Source organism: Mycena indigotica, assembly GCF_014461135.1.
Source record: "Mycena indigotica strain 171206Taipei chromosome Unknown Mind.scaff0004, whole genome shotgun sequence".
Taxonomy (NCBI): domain Eukaryota; kingdom Fungi; phylum Basidiomycota; class Agaricomycetes; order Agaricales; family Mycenaceae; genus Mycena; species Mycena indigotica.
Genome location: NW_023503003.1, coordinates 3,937,287 through 3,955,695, shown reverse-complemented (window position 1 = coordinate 3,955,695; position 18,409 = coordinate 3,937,287). Strand labels below are relative to the sequence as shown.

Sequence of the window (18,409 nt, the reverse complement as noted above, 5' to 3'; positions counted from 1 at the left end):
TCCCGCAAACATCTCGCGCATCGCAAGCTGAGCAATGGCTCCATCCAGCCAGTTGCGGTTGTCGTTGACAGCGAGTGAGGCCTTTGCCTGCGGTTCGTCCGGTAGCTTTTCCGGGAGTTTGTCCAGCATGACGCTCGGTGGCACCTTTGATGCCATGATCCCTCTTCCCTCCTGCAAGTCTCGAATCCATCGGCTGGGTTTTCGAGTACGGCGAGATTCCTCTGGAGGTTGCGGAGGTTGGTCCCCAGTCTCTGACACAGTGAGGTCGGACATAGGACTTGGAGGTGTCATTGGGCGTTTTGGAGCGACAGGCGGTGGTGGTATCGACACCTTAGGTTGTTCCGATTTTAGGGGTGGGGAAGGGTCCGGAGTAGATGTTGAGCTCGAAGCGTCGCGATTGCCAGAACTAGTCTCCATCTCCCCCTCGATTGTGACGCTTTTGGGAAAATACGTCTCATCAGGCTCCCCCTCAAACCATACGTTGCGCTCTATGGAAACGCGACAGACATCCGGCCAATAGATTCGGTGACCCTTGGCGTGGGTGTCAATTCCTATCCACCGACATGGTTTCGACTGTTTGTCGATTTTCGATGGCGCCCTCCAACTTGACCCAGACGTTTGCGCCAAAACGTCGGATTTGTGACAAGTCGGGCTTCTTTTTGGTCGCCCGCTCGTGTGGTGTTGAGCCTGGAGTCTTTCTCGTTTCGGTTCGGTTACGTAACCAAGCGGCGTGGACAACGGCCTCGAGCCAGAGCGAAAGAGGCAAGCTTGCGTGATGTAGCATCTTGCGTGCATGGGCCATAAGAGTTTGGAGAACACGTTCAGCAGTGCCATTTTGTGCCGACGAATGGTGTACAGTGGTACGGTGATGCGTCCCCTGATCCTTCAAATGTGTCTCCATCTTTCCGCTCGTGTATTCCCCCCCTCCGTCCGTCTGCAATTCCCCGATCGCCGTTGCCCCCCCGATGTTGCTTTGCCCATGCCTCGTCAGCTCCTATAGTCAGATCTATGCATAAGATAAGGGTGGTGTCCAGGGAATATTATGCATAAGATATGGGTCCAGCTATTTGTAATATATAACAGCCCTTGAATTTATTATTATTAGACTACCTGAGAGGGTTATCAGTGATGGAGTGATGGCATCTAGATATATACCTTGATGTGGAACCATTTATGATTGGCATCAGTGATTCTGATGGCTATATAGAGATCCATCAATTTCATCCAAATTAGGATGATAATCTCTTTTCCTTATCACACAGTCCCCCTAACTACATACCGGGTCATCGGCCTGAAGAAATAGGACTTAAGGATATTATATATGATATTACATAAGTGATATCTGTCAATCCTGTTGTGTAATATTAGTTTTGATCTCCTGTCACAATTCCTGTCACAAGTCTCAGTTATAGGTCTCTGGTGGAACACCCATATCTTATGGATAGCTTTCTGTGGACCTCACCAGCATTTTATGCATAGATCTAGCCATAGAGGGTGGCCTCGTAATGACGATATGCCTCAAAGGCTTTCGATTTCTCCCGTAGGCCTGTAACGGTAACTTCATCGGAGTTGTCATCGACGAAGACAATAAAGTACTGATTGTGCCTGAGCGACTCGATTCGTGAGGGTCCCCAAATGTCGCTATGAACTCGTTCTCCAAAGTGTTTGGCTGGTGGACTGGCGCGCTGCTTTGGGAATGGGTTGTGTTTGAGCTGACCCTGGGCGCATCCCTTGCAGAAGCCAGCCTTGTCTTTAGTGAGAACGATGCTGTCTACGATTTGATGGTCGACCATGGCCTTGAGTCCTCGAACGTCAGCATGGCCCATGCGACAGTGGAATTCGTGAAGGGACATGGTTGCGAGAGCGGTGTCAGGAGAGGGTTTCGAAGGGGTAGTAGTTGACCCATGGACTTCCGTGATAGGATAAAGACCATTGCGTTCGGGTACAACGAGGATGGTGGTGCGATCAGGTGCCAGAACATGTGCACCGTCAAGTTCGAAGTGGACGGAAAACTTGGCCTTAACGAGTACAGCGACAGAGATGAGCATGACGGGCATCTCCGGACAGTAGAGGATGTTGGTGAGGAGGATGTCGATCTTCCGCCCCTTATGCATGACGGAGATGGGGACATTACCGACACCAGTTGCGTAGAAGGTGCGGTTATCGGCAGAACGGATGGGTTTAGGGTTCTTGAGTGTTTCCGAACTCCACAAACCGGTCATGAGAAGGGCAGTAGTGGTTGTTGGCTCCAGAGTCGAGGAGAGCGGTGAAGCTGAGAGCGATGATGTCATATGTCTCCAGCTTCTTGAAGTTCGTGCTGACCATCCACGCAAAAGCGTAAGTGGCAGCCGCAGCTGATGTTCCGCTCCCTCCCCCTCCACTGTTATTCCCGTTGTTGTTGTTGCCGTTTCCTCCCCCCTTCCCCTTGCCCCTCTTGTCTTTCCCCTTTCTGCCCGTTATGGCCTTCCAGTTCGAAGGATGTTGACCCTCCTTCCCTCCTCCCTTTGACCAGCAGTCTCGCTTCCAGTGCCCCTTCTTTCCGCAATTAGAGCAGACGTCATCTGGTTTGGCATTCCCGACAACTAGAGCAGCTCCACCTGAGGTTGCCTCCGCTGGGTCTCGCATCGCGCCGGTTGTGTCTGCCAGATCGCGAATGGTGTCGATGAGCACTTCAGCGGTGAGCTCGGGCGGTTTGGAGGAAGGGTTGGTGGTGGCCATGATCGTAGCCTGGATTTTGTACTGGGTGAGGAGGGTGCAGATGGTGAAGGCCCAAACGGGGTGAGAGCAGGTTGATGACAATGCTCTTGAGTTCGGTGTCTGCCATGACCCCGCCGACGCCGGCATAGTCCTGGAGAAGGCGCTTGAGCTCATCGAGCTTGGGACGAGGATCATCTTCGCTGTCGGCGCATTTGAGTGCATGCATCCAAGTAACGATAGCCTGAGCGAAAATGTCGCTTCGCTTCTCGAATTGCCCGCAGAGAGTCGTCCAGCACTCGTGAGAGGTTGATTTGGTGAGGATGGAGACCTTGTGAGTCTCGTGGATCGTGGAATAGAGGATAGACCGGACTTTGGCCTCGCCGGTTTCGTAAACCTCCAAAGCATCCTCGTACTTTTTGACTTCGGCTTCGTGAGCAGCAATTGACGCAGCGTTGGCATTGGGCGCAGGGTCGGCAGGTTTGGTGGGGACTTTGGCAGTTCCGCGTAGATGGCGGACTTTGCCCATGGCAGTGATGTGTAGGTCAGCACTTGCGGCTTCCAGAGCGTAAAGTTGCTGCCATCGAGAGCAAGGAGTGGGAGACGGGTGCCGCGAGAGAGGTCAAGCTCATTGGTGGTCATGGTGCTATTGGGGCCCATAACCTGTTAAAGCAAATGCGCTTTGGCGGACAGTTGCGCGCGGATGGGAAGCGCAAAGCTAATAGATGGATTAGCTTTGTTCGTCCGTCGAGGGAAGAACCAATATATATTCAGTACCTAATAGATGGATTACTGGCATAATGTGAGCATAGGTAAATGGCATAGGTAGGTAAGTATACGTACGCTTCGTTCGTCCGTCGAGGGAAGAACGAAGCCATGCGCTGGCAGTGCGAATGTCGATATCCCAAATGTGGGATCTGCCATCGACATCTCCTCATCTCCCCATCTCGCCCAGGCCGATCACGCGCCAACACATCAAATGTCACATTTTCTCATGCCAGAACGGCAGGTAAGTATGGGCTACATCTCTTCAATCTCCATGATAATTCATCAGATGTAGCCATATTCTAGTAATATGCTAGGTGTCATAGCCTGTCCTGAAGTCAGGGTTAAAATCTGTCCTGTCTACATCTGAGTCTTTAGGCAGTCCAGGCATTATAAAAAGTAAATTTCAGAAAATTGTTAATTTTTTTCTTTGAAATTAGTATGTAAGCAAGTGGGCTTGCACCCTTGAGTTTACTCTCTAAAGCCTCCCAGACTGACCTCAGGTCTACAATCAGTTTGTGCTATGCCACTTGTCAGCTTACCTTCAATCATTACTATGTGATCTGTGTGACATTATGTCACAATAACCCCCCTCATGCACATTCTACCAAATTGCCAAGCCAGAGAACTAGTAGAAAGTATTTAGATTGACTGTAGTACAAGCTTTGGCCAACTTTTTTCAAGTTAAGTTTTTTTTGGTTGCTCAAGCCCTATATTTGTCGTTGATTCCATCATTTGATCGATGACTAAACGTGTGGGATTCCCACGACCTCCATATAGGTGCAAGCACAGCATTACCAAATTGTGATGGCTAGAAAACCCTGCACAGCAAGTTACTCAATTGGCAAGCTCTCGAGAGATTTTCTTCTGCCTACTTAGAAGTTAGAGAAACAAACCTCAAGGTTCGTCAACCATGACTTTTAAACTCATGTAATGATCCTTCCCCATTGCCAGAACTTCCTCCTTTGAGTGAGCCTGCACAAAACTGTCATATAATTGTCCACTGCAGCCGACCAGTTCAAGCTACGGCGGAGGGAAGGGGCTCAGGTTGGCTCTTCAGAGTCTTCACAAGCTCGAAAAAGCCAATCTAGAGACAAGTTAGCGAACAGCCCGACAGCTGCAGCCTGTGACCATGCGCATGCCGAGCGTGTTGTTCTTGGACACTGAAGCAAACCAACGTTTCAACTGGCAACGTTAACTACCACAGTTGTTACACAATCTTTTCTTTGTTTCGGCTCCACTAAGTCAAGGTACAGTTGGCAATAAGAGGCAAGATGTTAACAAATAGGCGGAGTCGATCTTCGTCGATCTGCTCATTTGATATCTTGCCGGAAGTCGCGAGTTGCGTCGCTGGCTTGGGCCACATGAGCGCATTACGGTGCTTGTTCCGTCCTCTATTAATCATTGCACTCCGCTTTAAAAGGGCCAGCCTCTAGTTTTCCGTCCCTCTACGAACCACCATGCGTGCCCTTTTTGGTCTTTCCCTCTTGTCCGTCGCCTTTGCCATCCGTCCTGGTTTTCCATACGGAAGCACCAAAGTTCGTGGAGTCAACTTAGGTGGCTGGCTGGTCCTCGAGGTGTGCAACATTTTCCGTGTCGCTCTCACTTTTTGACCCCAGCGTGACTTTAGCCTTGGATCACACCGTCTATCTTCGACAACACAGGTTCGCCGAAGCTAGTACTTACGCCGCGTCGTGCACGCTAACCTTGTCTAGGCGACCCCAACATTGTTGACGAGTGGACTTTTGGCGAGCGACAACCCAAGGAGATCGCCAAAGCCACGTTAACTAAACACTGGGATACTTTCATCACGGAGGCTGATTTTGCTGCCATCAAGGCTGCTGGGTTGAATCATGTCCGTCTGCCCATCGGGTGCGCGATGTTTCTTTTAGTCCGCGACAGTTGGCTGATCGTCAGGTCAGGTATTGGGCATTCGAAGTTGGCCCTGGGGAACCCTACATTTCTGGCCAACTTCCTTACCTCTCCAAGGCGATCCAGTGGGCCACGAACCAAGGACTCAAGCTCATCATCGACCTTCACGGAGCCCCAGGAAGCCAGAACGGGTATGACAAGTAAGTTGATGCTTTTCTGTCCTACTATCACACTAACATCTTTTGAAGCTCTGGTCGTCGTATCCCTTATCCGTACGTGTAGTATTTCGTTTTCAGGTCTGTCTAACGCCTGAGAAGGACATGGCACACCAATAACACTAACGTGCAGCGAACCAGCAATGTCATCAAGACGATTGCCAACATGGTCAAAGACAACACCGCAAACGTACCTATCATAGAAGCACTGAATGAACCCGCTGGATACTTCGGGCCAGATGTCCTTGCAGTCACCAGACAGGTGAGTTCGTGGTGTGCTTTCGTTTTGGGGGCGTTAACAGTTGGCCCAGTACTGGTACGACAGCTTTGGCAATGTTCGCTACCCGTATGGGTCATCACGGCAAAGTATAACCCGCCTGTCGCCTTCTCTTCATCATTTCTGACGCTCCATATAGGTGATACCGTCCTGATGATCCACGACGCATTCCAGGTAGCAATAATCCTCCACATGGCTACCTATTCTAACCCACTTTTTCATAGCCTCTCAGCTATTGGAATGGTGTGCTGACATACCCTGCCTACGAAGGCGTTGCGATGGTACAAGTTCCGAGTCATTTCTGGCCCGCTGCGTCTAACCTTCGGTATAATAGGACACCCACATCTACACGATCTTCAACGTGACCGAAGTGCAGATGAGTCAACAAGAGCACATTAACCTCGTCTGTAGCAAGCGCAACTCGCTCGCTACATTCAACCTGTGGACGATCGTTGGAGAATGGACTCCCGGTGCGTGTTCTGTAGCTCTCGAATTGATCGAATTTTTACACAATTGTAGCCATGACCGACTGTGCCAAGTATATTAATGGCCGTGGTCGCGGCGCTCGATACGATGGGACACATCCTGATACCTCTACGCGTGTTGGAAGCTGCAATGGTTGGAGTGGATCTGCGTCGACATTCAGCTCAAGCTACAAGACCTTTTTGAGAAAATTCTGGGAAGCGCAGGTGAGCAGTTACGAGCAGGGACAAGGTTGGATTCAGTGGTGAGTGCCATTGGGTTTTTTTTTTGCAAGTTGTAGAGCTGATTTACTCTCAGGACGTGGAAGACCGAAGCTGGAGCTGCCGAGGAGTGGTCATACAAGTCCGGACTCGCCAACGGCTGGATTCCATCCGACCCGGCCAACCGAATTTATCCCAACGTTTGCGGCTGATTTCACCTTGTTTTCAACTCATTGAAAACTCACACATTCACGCACTTGGACTGGTTCACGCATTCATACTAAAGTAATCGTTGTCTACTTACACCAAAGCAACTACCACATTCGTTCCATAATTTTAGAGCATATACCATTCTCGGTCTACTGCAATACATACTGTCAGCGTTAGTTGAGCACCGGTTGGAGAGTTCTCCACCCAGCAAGCGGCAACGCCTCTCATCTCCCATATACGATCGAGAAATTGTGAACATCACGAGGATTTAGAAGTGTTTGACCGATTCGAGGCCTCACAATCGTCCAATGCTGACTTCCGCAACGATCCTGAAAACCCATTTGCCGCTGGTGCATCTGGCTGCCAAGTTTGGCATCCATGCCTATCCATGCCCAACGTGCTCCACACTTGGCCGCAGTCCTTGCCCAGAGTGCCTATTAGCAGAATATCAGTGAAAAGCACAAAAAACAGACATACCCACTAATTGCAAGCCACCCCAGCCTCCCCGCGTGCGAAACACACAACCGAAAGGCTCTCACCCGAGACAACATGCCCTGCAAAGAACACACGGACGCGTTAATGATAGAGCTCGGGTTGATGGCGTCGCGCGACGCGTGTGCAGGCGAGGGGGTCGTCTCTCCACCTGATATTAGAGCGGGTGAATGGTGAGAATGGAGTGCCGAGCCAGCTGCTGGTTTGCGGCTTTCCGTTCGTTGAGGTTAAGATGCGTTTCGAGACCGTTGAGCAAAAGCCCTGTCGGATCGGCCTCCAGAACTCGCAAACTACAAGAAAGATGAACCATTGAGCCCACAATATCCCCTTGGATTGGTTATGAATGCACCCCAAACTCCACGCCATTACGCCAGAGGAAGTCCATGGTATAGATGGACGCGAAGCCACCGAGGCACTGAAGGTTCTGAGAGCCACATGTGAAAGCAAAGAGTATTTCGAGTCGCAGTCTTGATCAACTCTATATTATGGCATTCTAGTGGATTAGACATTGGGGTGTTTCGTCTTGGGGTTGGGAAGGAGACCAAGGGACAGCCACTCATTCAAGTCAGATGCGTTTTTTGGTCATGAAGTCGTAGATGAATTGGTCAAGATACTTCCACTCGATAGATAATCATAATTACTTAATCCATTCGCTTCGAAATGCGCTTGACGTATGGCAGGCCAATACGATGATGCAGTGTGAAGTGTTGGGGGTCGTCCTTCAGGCAAACAACTCTGGGAAAAAGGTTCAGAGCAAGAAGTTCGCCGAGGAAAGAGACGAACAGATATTGTATCCCGATGAACTTATATAGCACGCCAGTGGCCTATATGTCCATGTCAACTTCCACAGAATGCGGTTAGAGAAGGAGGAGGCACCGTAAACTGAAGAGCTGATCAGAATGCGAGCAAGATTCAAATGAATGTGTAGCTCACGAAATGCCACCACGAGTGTCCTTCGAGAAGGAAAGCTACTGGCCAACCAACCGATACTTTCCACTTGGTAATGGTATCGCAAAAGATGTTATCCAGATTCCAGATTAGAAACCTGAGCATCATTATACGAGTAGCATTTTTGGGGTGGTAGTTCGTACGCGAATGTGAACTGCGCAGCGCCAGATCCAAACATTTTCGCAACAACCTTCCGCTTGTCTGCGGGTACTCGGGCCGAATACTTGGACCAGGTCAGGAGGTAGTACACCCGAAATGCGATCGTCAAGAGTAGTGTCCCAAAGACGACTTGATGGTATACCGGATTCCTGTAGAGCAGGCTAGAGCCAACGTTTGAACAAGAGATCGAGGGTCCAGAGTAATAATGCCTTACTAGCTCCAAGAGAATGTGACGCTGAATAGTAGTGCAGCAATTGTCGTCAGTCGCGAACGGTTAGTCTTGAGGAAGTGGAAACCAGGATGTTGGTCGAATAAAAGCCACAGACACATCACAGCGACCCAAATCATGGGCAGCTCGTCTCCGAGTTGGGCTTTGTACAAGAGTGTTGCATGAAACCAGAATGAACCAGCACCGACGGCAGCGATTCCCTAGGGTAGGCTTAGAAATCATACTTTAGTGGCCCAAAACCAACTTGCAAGATACCCCAATAAGAAACGTGGTGGTACTAAGTTCCGATGAGCATCAGGGTCATTTTAAAGCAAGGAGGGACCGACGCTTCTCCTGACGCGCCAGTTGTGCCCCAAAAACCGCCACACCAAGCGTAATGATGTTAGAGAATGAATTGGCCATTTCTTTTCAAAGTCTTTCTTAGTTGGTGAACACGTTTAGAACAGACAGTTGATACCGGCGATGTAGTAAGAAAACTAGGCAGTTCCAGTGAATAGGACGGTGAATGGTGTGCTACTATCGTACCTGGTAGTTCTTCTCGCACCAGTCTAGTGTACTACGAAGAGCTCCATTCAGTGTGTTTGTCGCTTGCAAGTATAGATGCATCGCACCTCGTTGGAGGACCATAGTATCCAACTCGGTTGGCGACGGTTGCGTTCATAGTGGTCAGAGGAAACAGCAAGCAATTGCACTCGAGAGGAAACACGGTCCAAGTCGCCTAAACTGGTGCGGATGAGGGAAAGAGGCAGGGATAGATTCACATGCACCGAGCTGTCCCATCTTGGTTGCAATCGGGGCAAAAGATTGGCGTGACGGAAAGTGATCCGTTTTTGGTGTCTTCCTCGAAACCTTCATGCGTCGCGCTGGACAATCCCTTCGGCGCTGCCGTCCGTCGCGACGAGCATTCTCATTCGATGCCTCCAGTCCGGGCTGCGAGCTTACAACGCTCCCCAACAAAATTCGAGTCGCGACTCAAGCCACACCTGGCCATTTTTCTTCCGTTGGGCTTTATGTTGATGCTGGCTCGCGTTACGAGTCTGCTTCTACATCTGGGGCAAGCCATTTCATCGACAGAATGGCTTTCAAAGTGTGTCAAAAATAAATTATAGCTCCCACTCGCTCATTTTTTCTGCAACAGACAACGTCAACGCGAAGTAACGAGCAAATGGCTGACGCGGTCCAGTCGCTAGGCGGCCAAATACTGTGCTCATCTTCAAGAGAAGCGATGATGTACCAGTCCTCCCACTTCGACCAGGGAACACCGCAAGCGCTCTCACTTATTGCTGACACTGTCCTCAATCCAGCATTTCTCCCCGAAGAAATTGAGGTCCATCGAGACGCAGTGCGCTACGAGATTCGAGAACTATCTAGCAAACCCGAGCAGATAATTCCCGAGATACTCCATAACGTTGCATATGGCGGAACTGGCCTCGGGAATCCTCTCATGTGCGCCGAAGAGCGAATTGACTCCATAAACGGTCACACGCTTCGTTCGTTCATGAAGCAGTGGTACAGGCCAGAGAGAATGGTTATTGCTGGGGCAGGGATGCCACACCAACAACTTGTTGAGCTAACAGAACAATACTTCTCGTCCTTAAAATCACCAGAGGTTGACGCCTCAACCCTTCAAACCCGACACGTTCCTCCACTTCCGCTCTCTTCATCCTCCCAACCCTCTGTTGTGATAAAATCACGAGCTGCATCCTATCTCTATCCAACTCCATCATCCAACGACTCGGCGTTGGCCAATGCGACGCTGGGAAGTTCATATACCGGCGGACATCGGTTTATCTATAGTCCTGAAGCCGAGTTCAATCACCTTTACCTTGGTTTCGAAGGGGCGGGTATTCACGACGACGATATCTATGCTCTTGCAACGATGCAAGTTCTTCTTGGTGGCGGTGGAAGCTTTTCCGCTGGTGGCCCAGGAAAGGGCATGTACAGCCGACTCTACACCCACATTCTCAACCGCTACCCCCAAATTGACCATTGCGCCTCGTTCCACCATATCTATTCTGACTCGTCGCTCTTTGGTCTTTTTGCGTCTTTCGTCCCCGCCGTCAAAGGACAGCGCGGAGGCGACAAGCCCAGTGCGATCATGCCCCTTCTAGCGCACCAGCTCAGTCTTCTTCTCTACACCTCAGTTCCCCAAGAGGAGCTCCAGCGTGCCAAGAACCAGCTCAAATCGGCCCTCACTATGGCATTAGAGAGTCGCGCCGTAGAAGTGGAGGACCTTGGCCGTCAGGTAACTTGGGTTTTTTCTTCTTTCCTGACGTTGCTTAGTATTTTCAGATCCTTGTTCACGGTCGGAAGTTGTCGATGGACGAAATGGCTGCCAAAATCGACTTGTTGCAATCCGCAGATATCAACAAAGTTGCCCAACGTGTGTTTGGTCCCGCTTCAGGCAACAAACCCACCCTTGTCTGCATGGGCCACGACGATGCTGGCGCATGGCGAGACGTGTTGAAAAAGTACTCCGTAGCGTCCTAATTTCTCCGCAATAGTAGACCATTGTGGCATGATTCCATAGCATAATCTACCTCCCCCCCCCTTTTTAGTCCTGAACTACATGAATAATACAAAGAAAAAATGTGAAAGCATTTTACATAGGAGCCAGATGAAAGCAATGCGGTGAAGAAACCAAGACCCGCGTGGGTTTAATATGCCGACGCCATAAATCCTCCAGCCTGTGCAGACCCTTTCCCGATCGAGGTCGCGATCTGCATCCGTTTGTCCTCCCAGCCCTTTAGCCCGCGCAAAAGCTGTATTACTTTGTCTCGTTTGCCCTGCCGTATGTCATTAATGCTAACACTCCCCATCCGTACTTCGTTATCTAGGAGGAGGTCGAACAAGCGGAAGAGGCCATCCAAGTTGTCGTCCGTGGGGTCTTTGGGGAATGCTGAATCCGGGACAGGAGGCGAGGAGGGTTTGCCCTTGATTGATTCCGCGAGACGGAGCAGACCAAGACCATCACATAGGGGTCCCGCTGGGTCTACGATCTGGAGGTGCGACGGAAGATGTGAGTTGGCCCATTCCACCAGCCCCTCGTCCACGGGAGCAGGCTAATGTTACATTATTTTACCCGTCAATAGTATTCTAAGGGAAATACGGAATCAACACTGACAGCCTGTTGTGTGCTCATCCTTCGTGTAGGTCTTGGAGGGACGAAGGACTGGGGTGAGCCAGGGGCGCCACCATTAGCCGCACCGTCCACAGTCTCGTTGGTGAAGAATGAGTCGAGTCGAGTCCGCTCCTCTTTCGGAGTGTTGTCGCTGGTCGCAAAGCCTGTCAGCATAAGAACCCGAGCATCTCTTGTCGACGGTTGGTCTGTGTTTTCCCTGCGCATCGCGCGTTGAGTTGCTGCACGAGCAGTTGGCGAGGGTGGCCGAGGGGCTGGATTCATTGCTTGAGCAACCATCAACGGAATAGTCGGAATGTTGCAGGAAGATACGACGGGTTCTAAGACAAGTCAGCAATGTTGATCGAATAAGCTTTTTATATACTCGAATAATCTCGTCCAATCGTCGCCTTCATAATCGCCTTCATCCAGTCTCGCACAACGGTTTTCTCGTCCGAACTAAAAAAGTGTGTCTTATCATGGTCATGATCGATCCGGAACCCATATCGACCAGGGTGAACATTTTCGTCGACAGTGACTTTATATCCCACAACGTTGATGTAAGCTTTGATCTTGGTTTCCTGTGCAAGTTTCAGTTTCAGTCTAAACTGCAGTGTAATGTGCAGAGTATGACGCACTGATTTGTTGCTGCTCTTCAAACAGTACAAGTCGGGTCCCTTGAGAACAAAGTAGCGCAGTTTCCAACCCGAGTAACGGTCGCCCTTTTTCCGCATCCAGCCAGCGTGATCTGATTCCCCAATTTGTTCAATGATGCTCATGTTGGGCTTGAGCTTAGAAACAGCGGAGGGCACGTTCCCATTGGAGGCTGGAGGAGCTTTGGCAGTGCCGTTCGAGGCTTTAGCGGCGGCATTAGCAGCTTTGGCGACTTCATTCGTAGTTTGTCCAGAAGAAGTCCGTTTTCGTAGGAGTGCTGGGTTAGTAGCGGGAGTTGCAGGAGGTGGTGGTCCAACCGGAGGTGATAATGGGGCAGAAATGCCTTCTGCAGGTACCGCAGCTCCTCCGGGAGTCGATGGCCGACCGTTTTTGCGGTTTAGACGCGGAAGAGTAAAGCCAGATGATGTTTTGTCGACTTTGTCATCGTCAGCCCCACTGAGAGTTTTGTGGGTCAATTATCAACGATCCGAAAGTAAAATCATTACCTTGAATACCGCGGAGCAGGCTTGCGGCCAAGAGTGCCTCCGAACGAAGCACCAAATATGCTTAATCGCTCACCAGCCCCCTTTCCTTGTGTGCTGGCATCAATGCTCTTTCTGCCTCGTGCATGCCGCCCAGGGCCTGGCGCAATATTGCTCTCTTTCTTCTTTGACGATGACTTGCCCTCCACAGAAGACTCATTCTCTTTGGAGTTGACGCTGCCTTGGTCGTTGACGGAGTGCGGGGAGCTGGGTGCGCGCGCGCCAAATATCCGCTTTCGGATAGAGGCGCTGGCCGGAAGTTCGCTCTAAAATGTATTTAGACACGGAAAATGACCAAAAAAACCAAGATATACTTCGCTCATGACAGCCCGCTCATCTTCTTCAACGACATCGCTCTGAGTTGCAGTAGCTTTCAAGGCCCCATCGCTGGGAGACAAAGTGAGCTGAGCTGGACGCCCCTTTACTTTTGCCCCCATCGAATCATTTGAAGATGCCCCCAGGTCGACAATGTCCGTCTTTGGCTGTTCCTCAACGGGACTGATGAGGAACTCGCCATTGGTGGCGCTTTCTGGACTTAAGAGTCCATTGGGAAGGCCGTAAGTTTGTGCAAGGTAGCCATTGGCTAATGGAGAACCAACAGAGGATTGTAGACTTGTGTGCCCATTATATGAGTTGTGCGAATGAGATTGGGACTGTGTCCGTGAATGCCCTGTGTATTGAGGCGAGTTGGGATATGGCTGTGCTGTGTGGGGGTGTGGATAGGCGACTGCATACTGTGCGTGTTGAGGAGAGTTTTGTGGGTTATAGCCTTGTGAGAATGAAGCAGATGGGGAAGGAGGTCGTCGAAGATCGGCGATAGTATTGGCGATTCGCATACGCTTTCCGAAAGCCATAATGCCAATCTCAGTCTTGAGAAGATTGACATCTAAATCGAGCAAAACATCTCCAGTGATTTCTTGCTCTATATTTGTTATCAGAAACCGACGCAAGAAATGCGGGAGAAAAAGACGGACCTGTAAATTTGTCACAGACATCGTCGTCAAAGCCTTTGGACCTGAGCCATTCGACAACCTCTTCCACAGACCACTCGGAAGGATGCTTTGGCGCACTGCCTACACTCGCAGCATGCCCGCTATCTTCTCGTTGTTTGCCTTCGCTAAGGGCTGATAACGGGGCAGATGCAACGCTGCTGGGTTTTGATACTACTCCAGCTGCCAAGGCGGCCGAAGAAGCAACACTGCTGTGTTTGGATGTGACTCCGGCCTGCCCTCCGGACAATGCAGGCGATGGCAATCCTGGAGAAACCGTCTTGTCACGTGAAGTCTCCAATGGCGGGGGGATGGGGGTGGGAGAAGGCGGTAATGGAATGACAGCGACTGGTTCAACGATAGGCACAACTGTTGGAGGCATTCCGAGAGAAACGGGGGTCGGCGGGACTTCGGTTGACGGGAAAGAGTGGGCAGTTGCGGTGGCTGGGATGTCTTCTTGAGAACGCATACGGCCAAGTTGGTCAACATCTTCTGCGGGTTCTTCCTCCTCTGGTATGTATGGATGTTCTCGGAGTGGTGAGTTATAGATGTCGTGGTCGTCATCGTCTCCTTCATTTTCGCTTTCGTCGCTGATGTCGACTTCGATTGGAGGGGCACTGGTGCGGCTGCTGAGACCAGTTGAGAGAGCCTCCAACTTTTCCGCCTCCGCAACAGCCTGACGAGCTTTCTCGGCGAGCTTTCTCCGCGCACCCTTGTGCCAGCCCTCCCCTTCACTTATATCGAAATCTGTCTCTTCATCGTCTGAGGTTCGTTCGTCCCTCGTGGAAGCAAAACTGAAACTTCGAGCATCGTGGTCAAAGTTGACGCTGTTACTCCGGTTTCGGCTGCCGAGCTGCTCAATGGCCTTTTGAACGTCGGTCATGGTAGCCTTCATCATCTCTCCATTCCCATCGACTCCGTTGTCGTTGAGAAGAATATCAGGAGGGGGAGAGAGCGGAGAAATCTCTGGAGACTCAAGTTCTTCCGGTAGGGCTTGGAGCGCAGGGACAGAAGTATCAGCTTCGGGAGGCGGGACTGTTGGATTCGGCGCATCTGGTGGTGGCACTGTTGTCGTATAGCTCTGAGGGAATAGACCGACTTTGCCCGCAAGATTGCGACCTCTCCACCACCCATCCCCGAACTCATCATCCCTCTCTACTACTTCTATGCGCTCCCCGACTTCGAATGGGACCTGAAATTGAATAAGAAAGTGTGGATCTGTGAATGTGATAGTTATATACCTCATCCTCGTGCTCTGGCACGAAGGCGTGGACTGCATAGACATAAGACATCTATGCAGACAAATAACCGGACAGCGGTAGTCGTCGAGGACCACAACGCTGTGGTTGGAGTAGGAGGAAGTAGGAGTTGTGGTGAGAATCGACCGATGAACAATTGTATTACATAACGGCCGAGACACGTGAACACTCGAGCATACGGGTTACATCATCTCATCCACGCTTCCAAATCGAACGTTGAGTCGTACTCAGCAAAATCTCCGAGCCTGCCTCGTCTGGTGCCATCCAAGCACTTAACGATGTCGGCCGCAAATTTGTCACCTGGTACCTTTCACCAACATTCATAGCCGGGTACTTGAGCGCGTCCCAGATGGTAAGTTGTGCAGTTCGACTCGATGTCCGCCTTACGGTCACAGCATCTTGCACAAAGATTACCCTGAAGTTGCGAACTTCCCTCGGGGGACATGACGTCTAGAATCAATTATTAATCACCTTCATTTGATTAGATGAAGGCTTACCTTTAGTTCTTGTTCGATCTCATCTGCCCCTCGTTCACGCTCCTTCTCTAACCGGTTCATAATGCACCGTGCAAGCCACCCAGCATTGACTGCACTTATATGCGACAGTACTTGAGCTGCTTCATCCGCCTCTTCCAGTTGATCATACAAGTCGTCGATCTCGTCGGGCGGTTCATCTACAGAACAACAGTCATCGCCTAAGCTTTAGAAACATGTCGACAACTCACCCTCGCCGGACGTTATGGACCGCCCAGCCTTCCGCTCTAGTCGTTCCGCATACCCTCGATAGCGCATTTCTTTCTTGTCCATTGCTTCCCGAAGCTTACTTTCATGAACCTCACGACGACGCTAAGCAAGAGACTTAGCATATGAAGCTTCTTTTGCTGCAGCATTTACCTTCCAGTGCTCCTCTTCTTGTGCTTCTTCCTTGGCACTTCGTGGGCCTTCGCGTCGCTTTTGGCCATCTTCCTCAATAAACTCAATGTATGCTACCGGATAAACCTACAAAATCAGCGTTTGCCTCACTTGACGAGTCAATCACCTTCAAAAGTACGACATCCAGCGCAGGAACCAGACCACCATCTGCAGTCAAGCTACGCATCGTCGCTATCCAGGGACTGGTTTGGAATCCAAGTTTAGTGTGCCATGGCACAAGATGGGTACAATTCCCCACAAACTGCAGCTTGGTCGAATTATAAGCCTCCAACACTTCTTGAGGTTCTTTGCGCTCGTTCGATAGCTTAAACGTCGTCAGAGCTCGTTGAAAATGTGAGAGAAACATACTTGAGCACCGACCACGCCGACTTTCCGCCCAATACGAATGACACCTCTTCGAATGGCGCGAGCGAGTGGCGCATCAACTTGAGCACGCAAACGGTACCAACCGTCTGTGACTTCAAGTTCTGGGTGGGCTGGAAGCGCAACCCCATCGTCGGACATTCCACCATCCAACCATGTGATATTGGACACACATAAAACGATCGGACAAGAAGCTGGCGCGTCCTGGGTCGCGATGTTGCGTAGTGGCGGTCGCACACCACAGTTGAGTTCACGTTCATATCTTGCTGTCGAATTAGCAGTAGGAAATGCGTATGAATAAGAAATACCGGTAGAACAATTGTCGCATTACTTCCTCCCAACACCATCGTTTGGTTCTTGGATCCTTCTCTAACTCGGGTTCAAGGCAGACCATTCCTGCAAGTTTCCACAGGATAAGACACCAATGATTATCGACCCATCGTTTAGTAGCAAGTGAGCAACCTCTTGCTAGTAGTTCTTCGAGGGCCGCAGCTGTCCCGAAAGCCTTCGAGGGAGTAAATGGTAGTTCGGTCAATAGCTCTGGAGTGGTGGTGTGAAAGCTGTAATACGCAGCTATAGATGGTGTGATTCTTTCAAGCTCAGCTACGTTTCTAAATGAATCATTAGACGATCGTTCCTTCTTGAAATGTAACCTACACTCCATATTGCGTAAGATCAGCAGCAGTATATTCCTGTGGGGTTCGTCCAGAGGAACGGAGAGTTTTCCTTTCTGGAGGTGGTTCTAATTGATGATGAGCAGAGGCTGGATGCGCATCTTGTGAAATCGCGTACTCAAATCGAAGAATTGTTTCACAGTTCGTGTTGGGGCAGGCAGAGCGCTGGTGGGAGTTTTAAGCGGTGTAGTTTGAACTGGCGTTTGCTTGGTTAGTAGGGCTGCATGTCCCACTTGGCCGGGCTTCATGCCGGCCTTAAATGGTGTCTTGAAGGCCGGTTTAGTACGAACAGCCGAGCTACTTGGTAGTGGCTGAGCAGAACGATACGGTGTCCTCAACGGTGTTGAAAGCATGTGGTTAAGAGTAGATTCTGGGCGACGGGCGTTGGGATTGAGAGGGGAGTTGACAAATGTGGGAGCTTTGAATCGTTTATTATTCGATAAAGCGATAGACGGTGTTGATTGTGTCGACAAGGCCATCGAGGCAGAACGGAAACCTTCGGCAGGACTTGGGGTGCTGGGTGAATTGGTTGCGTTTCCCAACGTTCGTATCGGTCGTTCTGGCGATGCCACCCGGGGCAGACTTGCAGCCGATTTAAACAAGTTCTCAACGCCGCTTTGCGATGTAGTGGTCGTTGTCTCCGTCCATACACTCATTTTCTCCTTGGCTTTTGCAAGAGCAGCGCTCGATGGCTGGAAAACGCCAACACCGGATGCCTTCCCAAAGGTGGCAGAGGGTGCGGCGGTCGCCGCTGTTCTGGCGGTCTGAAAGGTGACCATTGTTGGCACGCCGGTAGCAGGGGCGAACCAGGCATCGTAATCTGGTTCGGGTGGGGGCGGAGAAGATGAACGTCGGTCACCTGGAGAGGCGGGTCGAGTAGTGTGGAGTTTGGATGCGGAAGTGAAGCCGGCTGCACCAGCGGCAAATGGGTTCTCAGGATCGTTGCGGAAGTCAGCATTGGACGATTGTGAGGCCTCGAATCGGTCAAACGCTTCCAAATCTTCGCTTGTGATGTTCCCAGCTTGTTGATCGTATATGGGAGATGAGAGTCGTTGCCGCTTGCTGGGTGGAGAGGACGACGGACTCGAAAGTGGTCGTCTGGTCGTCATAGTTTGGGAGTGACCGTGTTGCTGACGCGTGACGATGCATCACGTGTCTGTATGGCTTGACGCGATTGCTCGTTTTCAGACGCGACTGTCCCGACGGCGGGTGCTCAACTAGCGCTGACAGCATTTATTGCAGTACACCGAGAGTAGTATATGCTCTAAAATCATGCAACGAATATGGTAGTTGCTTTGGTCTAAGTAGACAACGATTCCTTGAGTATCATAATC

The 18,409-nt window shown here is 50.7% G+C and overlaps 4 protein-coding genes across 4 annotated transcripts; 2 read left to right on the top strand and 2 right to left on the bottom strand.

Moving 5' to 3' along the window:
- Positions 1-4,919: 4,919 nt before the first annotated feature.
- On the top strand, positions 4,920-6,718 carry MIND_00509800 (Glycoside hydrolase family 5 protein; the record flags this gene model as incomplete). Its single annotated transcript, XM_037361889.1, has 12 exons — positions 4,920-5,036; positions 5,090-5,123; positions 5,175-5,331; positions 5,382-5,531; positions 5,580-5,603; positions 5,649-5,808; positions 5,858-5,912; positions 5,963-5,997; positions 6,048-6,104; positions 6,158-6,293; positions 6,343-6,550; positions 6,604-6,718. 12 exons carry the CDS (start codon positions 4,920-4,922, stop codon positions 6,716-6,718), a joined length of 1,248 nt encoding a protein of 415 aa, XP_037222181.1.
- Positions 6,719-7,849: 1,131 nt separating this feature from the next.
- On the bottom strand, positions 7,850-9,205 carry MIND_00509700 (uncharacterized protein; the record flags this gene model as incomplete). Its single annotated transcript, XM_037361888.1, has 11 exons — positions 7,850-7,943; positions 7,992-8,032; positions 8,085-8,090; positions 8,142-8,253; positions 8,300-8,476; positions 8,530-8,744; positions 8,793-8,821; positions 8,871-8,948; positions 9,002-9,020; positions 9,070-9,100; positions 9,156-9,205. The coding sequence occupies 11 exons, from the start codon at positions 9,203-9,205 to the stop codon at positions 7,850-7,852; spliced, it is 852 nt and encodes a 283-aa protein (XP_037222180.1).
- Positions 9,206-9,385: 180 nt separating this feature from the next.
- MIND_00509600 (uncharacterized protein) lies at positions 9,386-11,034 on the top strand (the record flags this gene model as incomplete). Its single annotated transcript, XM_037361887.1, has 3 exons — positions 9,386-9,631; positions 9,683-10,789; positions 10,837-11,034. Exons 1-3 carry the CDS (start codon positions 9,398-9,400, stop codon positions 11,032-11,034), a joined length of 1,539 nt encoding a protein of 512 aa, XP_037222179.1. The 5' UTR covers positions 9,386-9,397.
- Positions 11,035-11,201: 167 nt separating this feature from the next.
- On the bottom strand, positions 11,202-18,184 carry MIND_00509500 (uncharacterized protein; the record flags this gene model as incomplete). Its single annotated transcript, XM_037361886.1, has 17 exons — positions 11,202-11,606; positions 11,669-12,003; positions 12,048-12,243; positions 12,301-12,772; positions 12,823-13,124; positions 13,173-13,780; positions 13,833-15,039; positions 15,089-15,139; positions 15,425-15,556; positions 15,604-15,779; positions 15,831-15,951; positions 16,000-16,104; positions 16,145-16,342; positions 16,387-16,663; positions 16,710-17,012; positions 17,059-17,143; positions 17,194-18,184. The coding sequence occupies 17 exons, from the start codon at positions 18,182-18,184 to the stop codon at positions 11,202-11,204; spliced, it is 5,964 nt and encodes a 1,987-aa protein (XP_037222178.1).
- Positions 18,185-18,409: the final 225 nt, after the last annotated feature.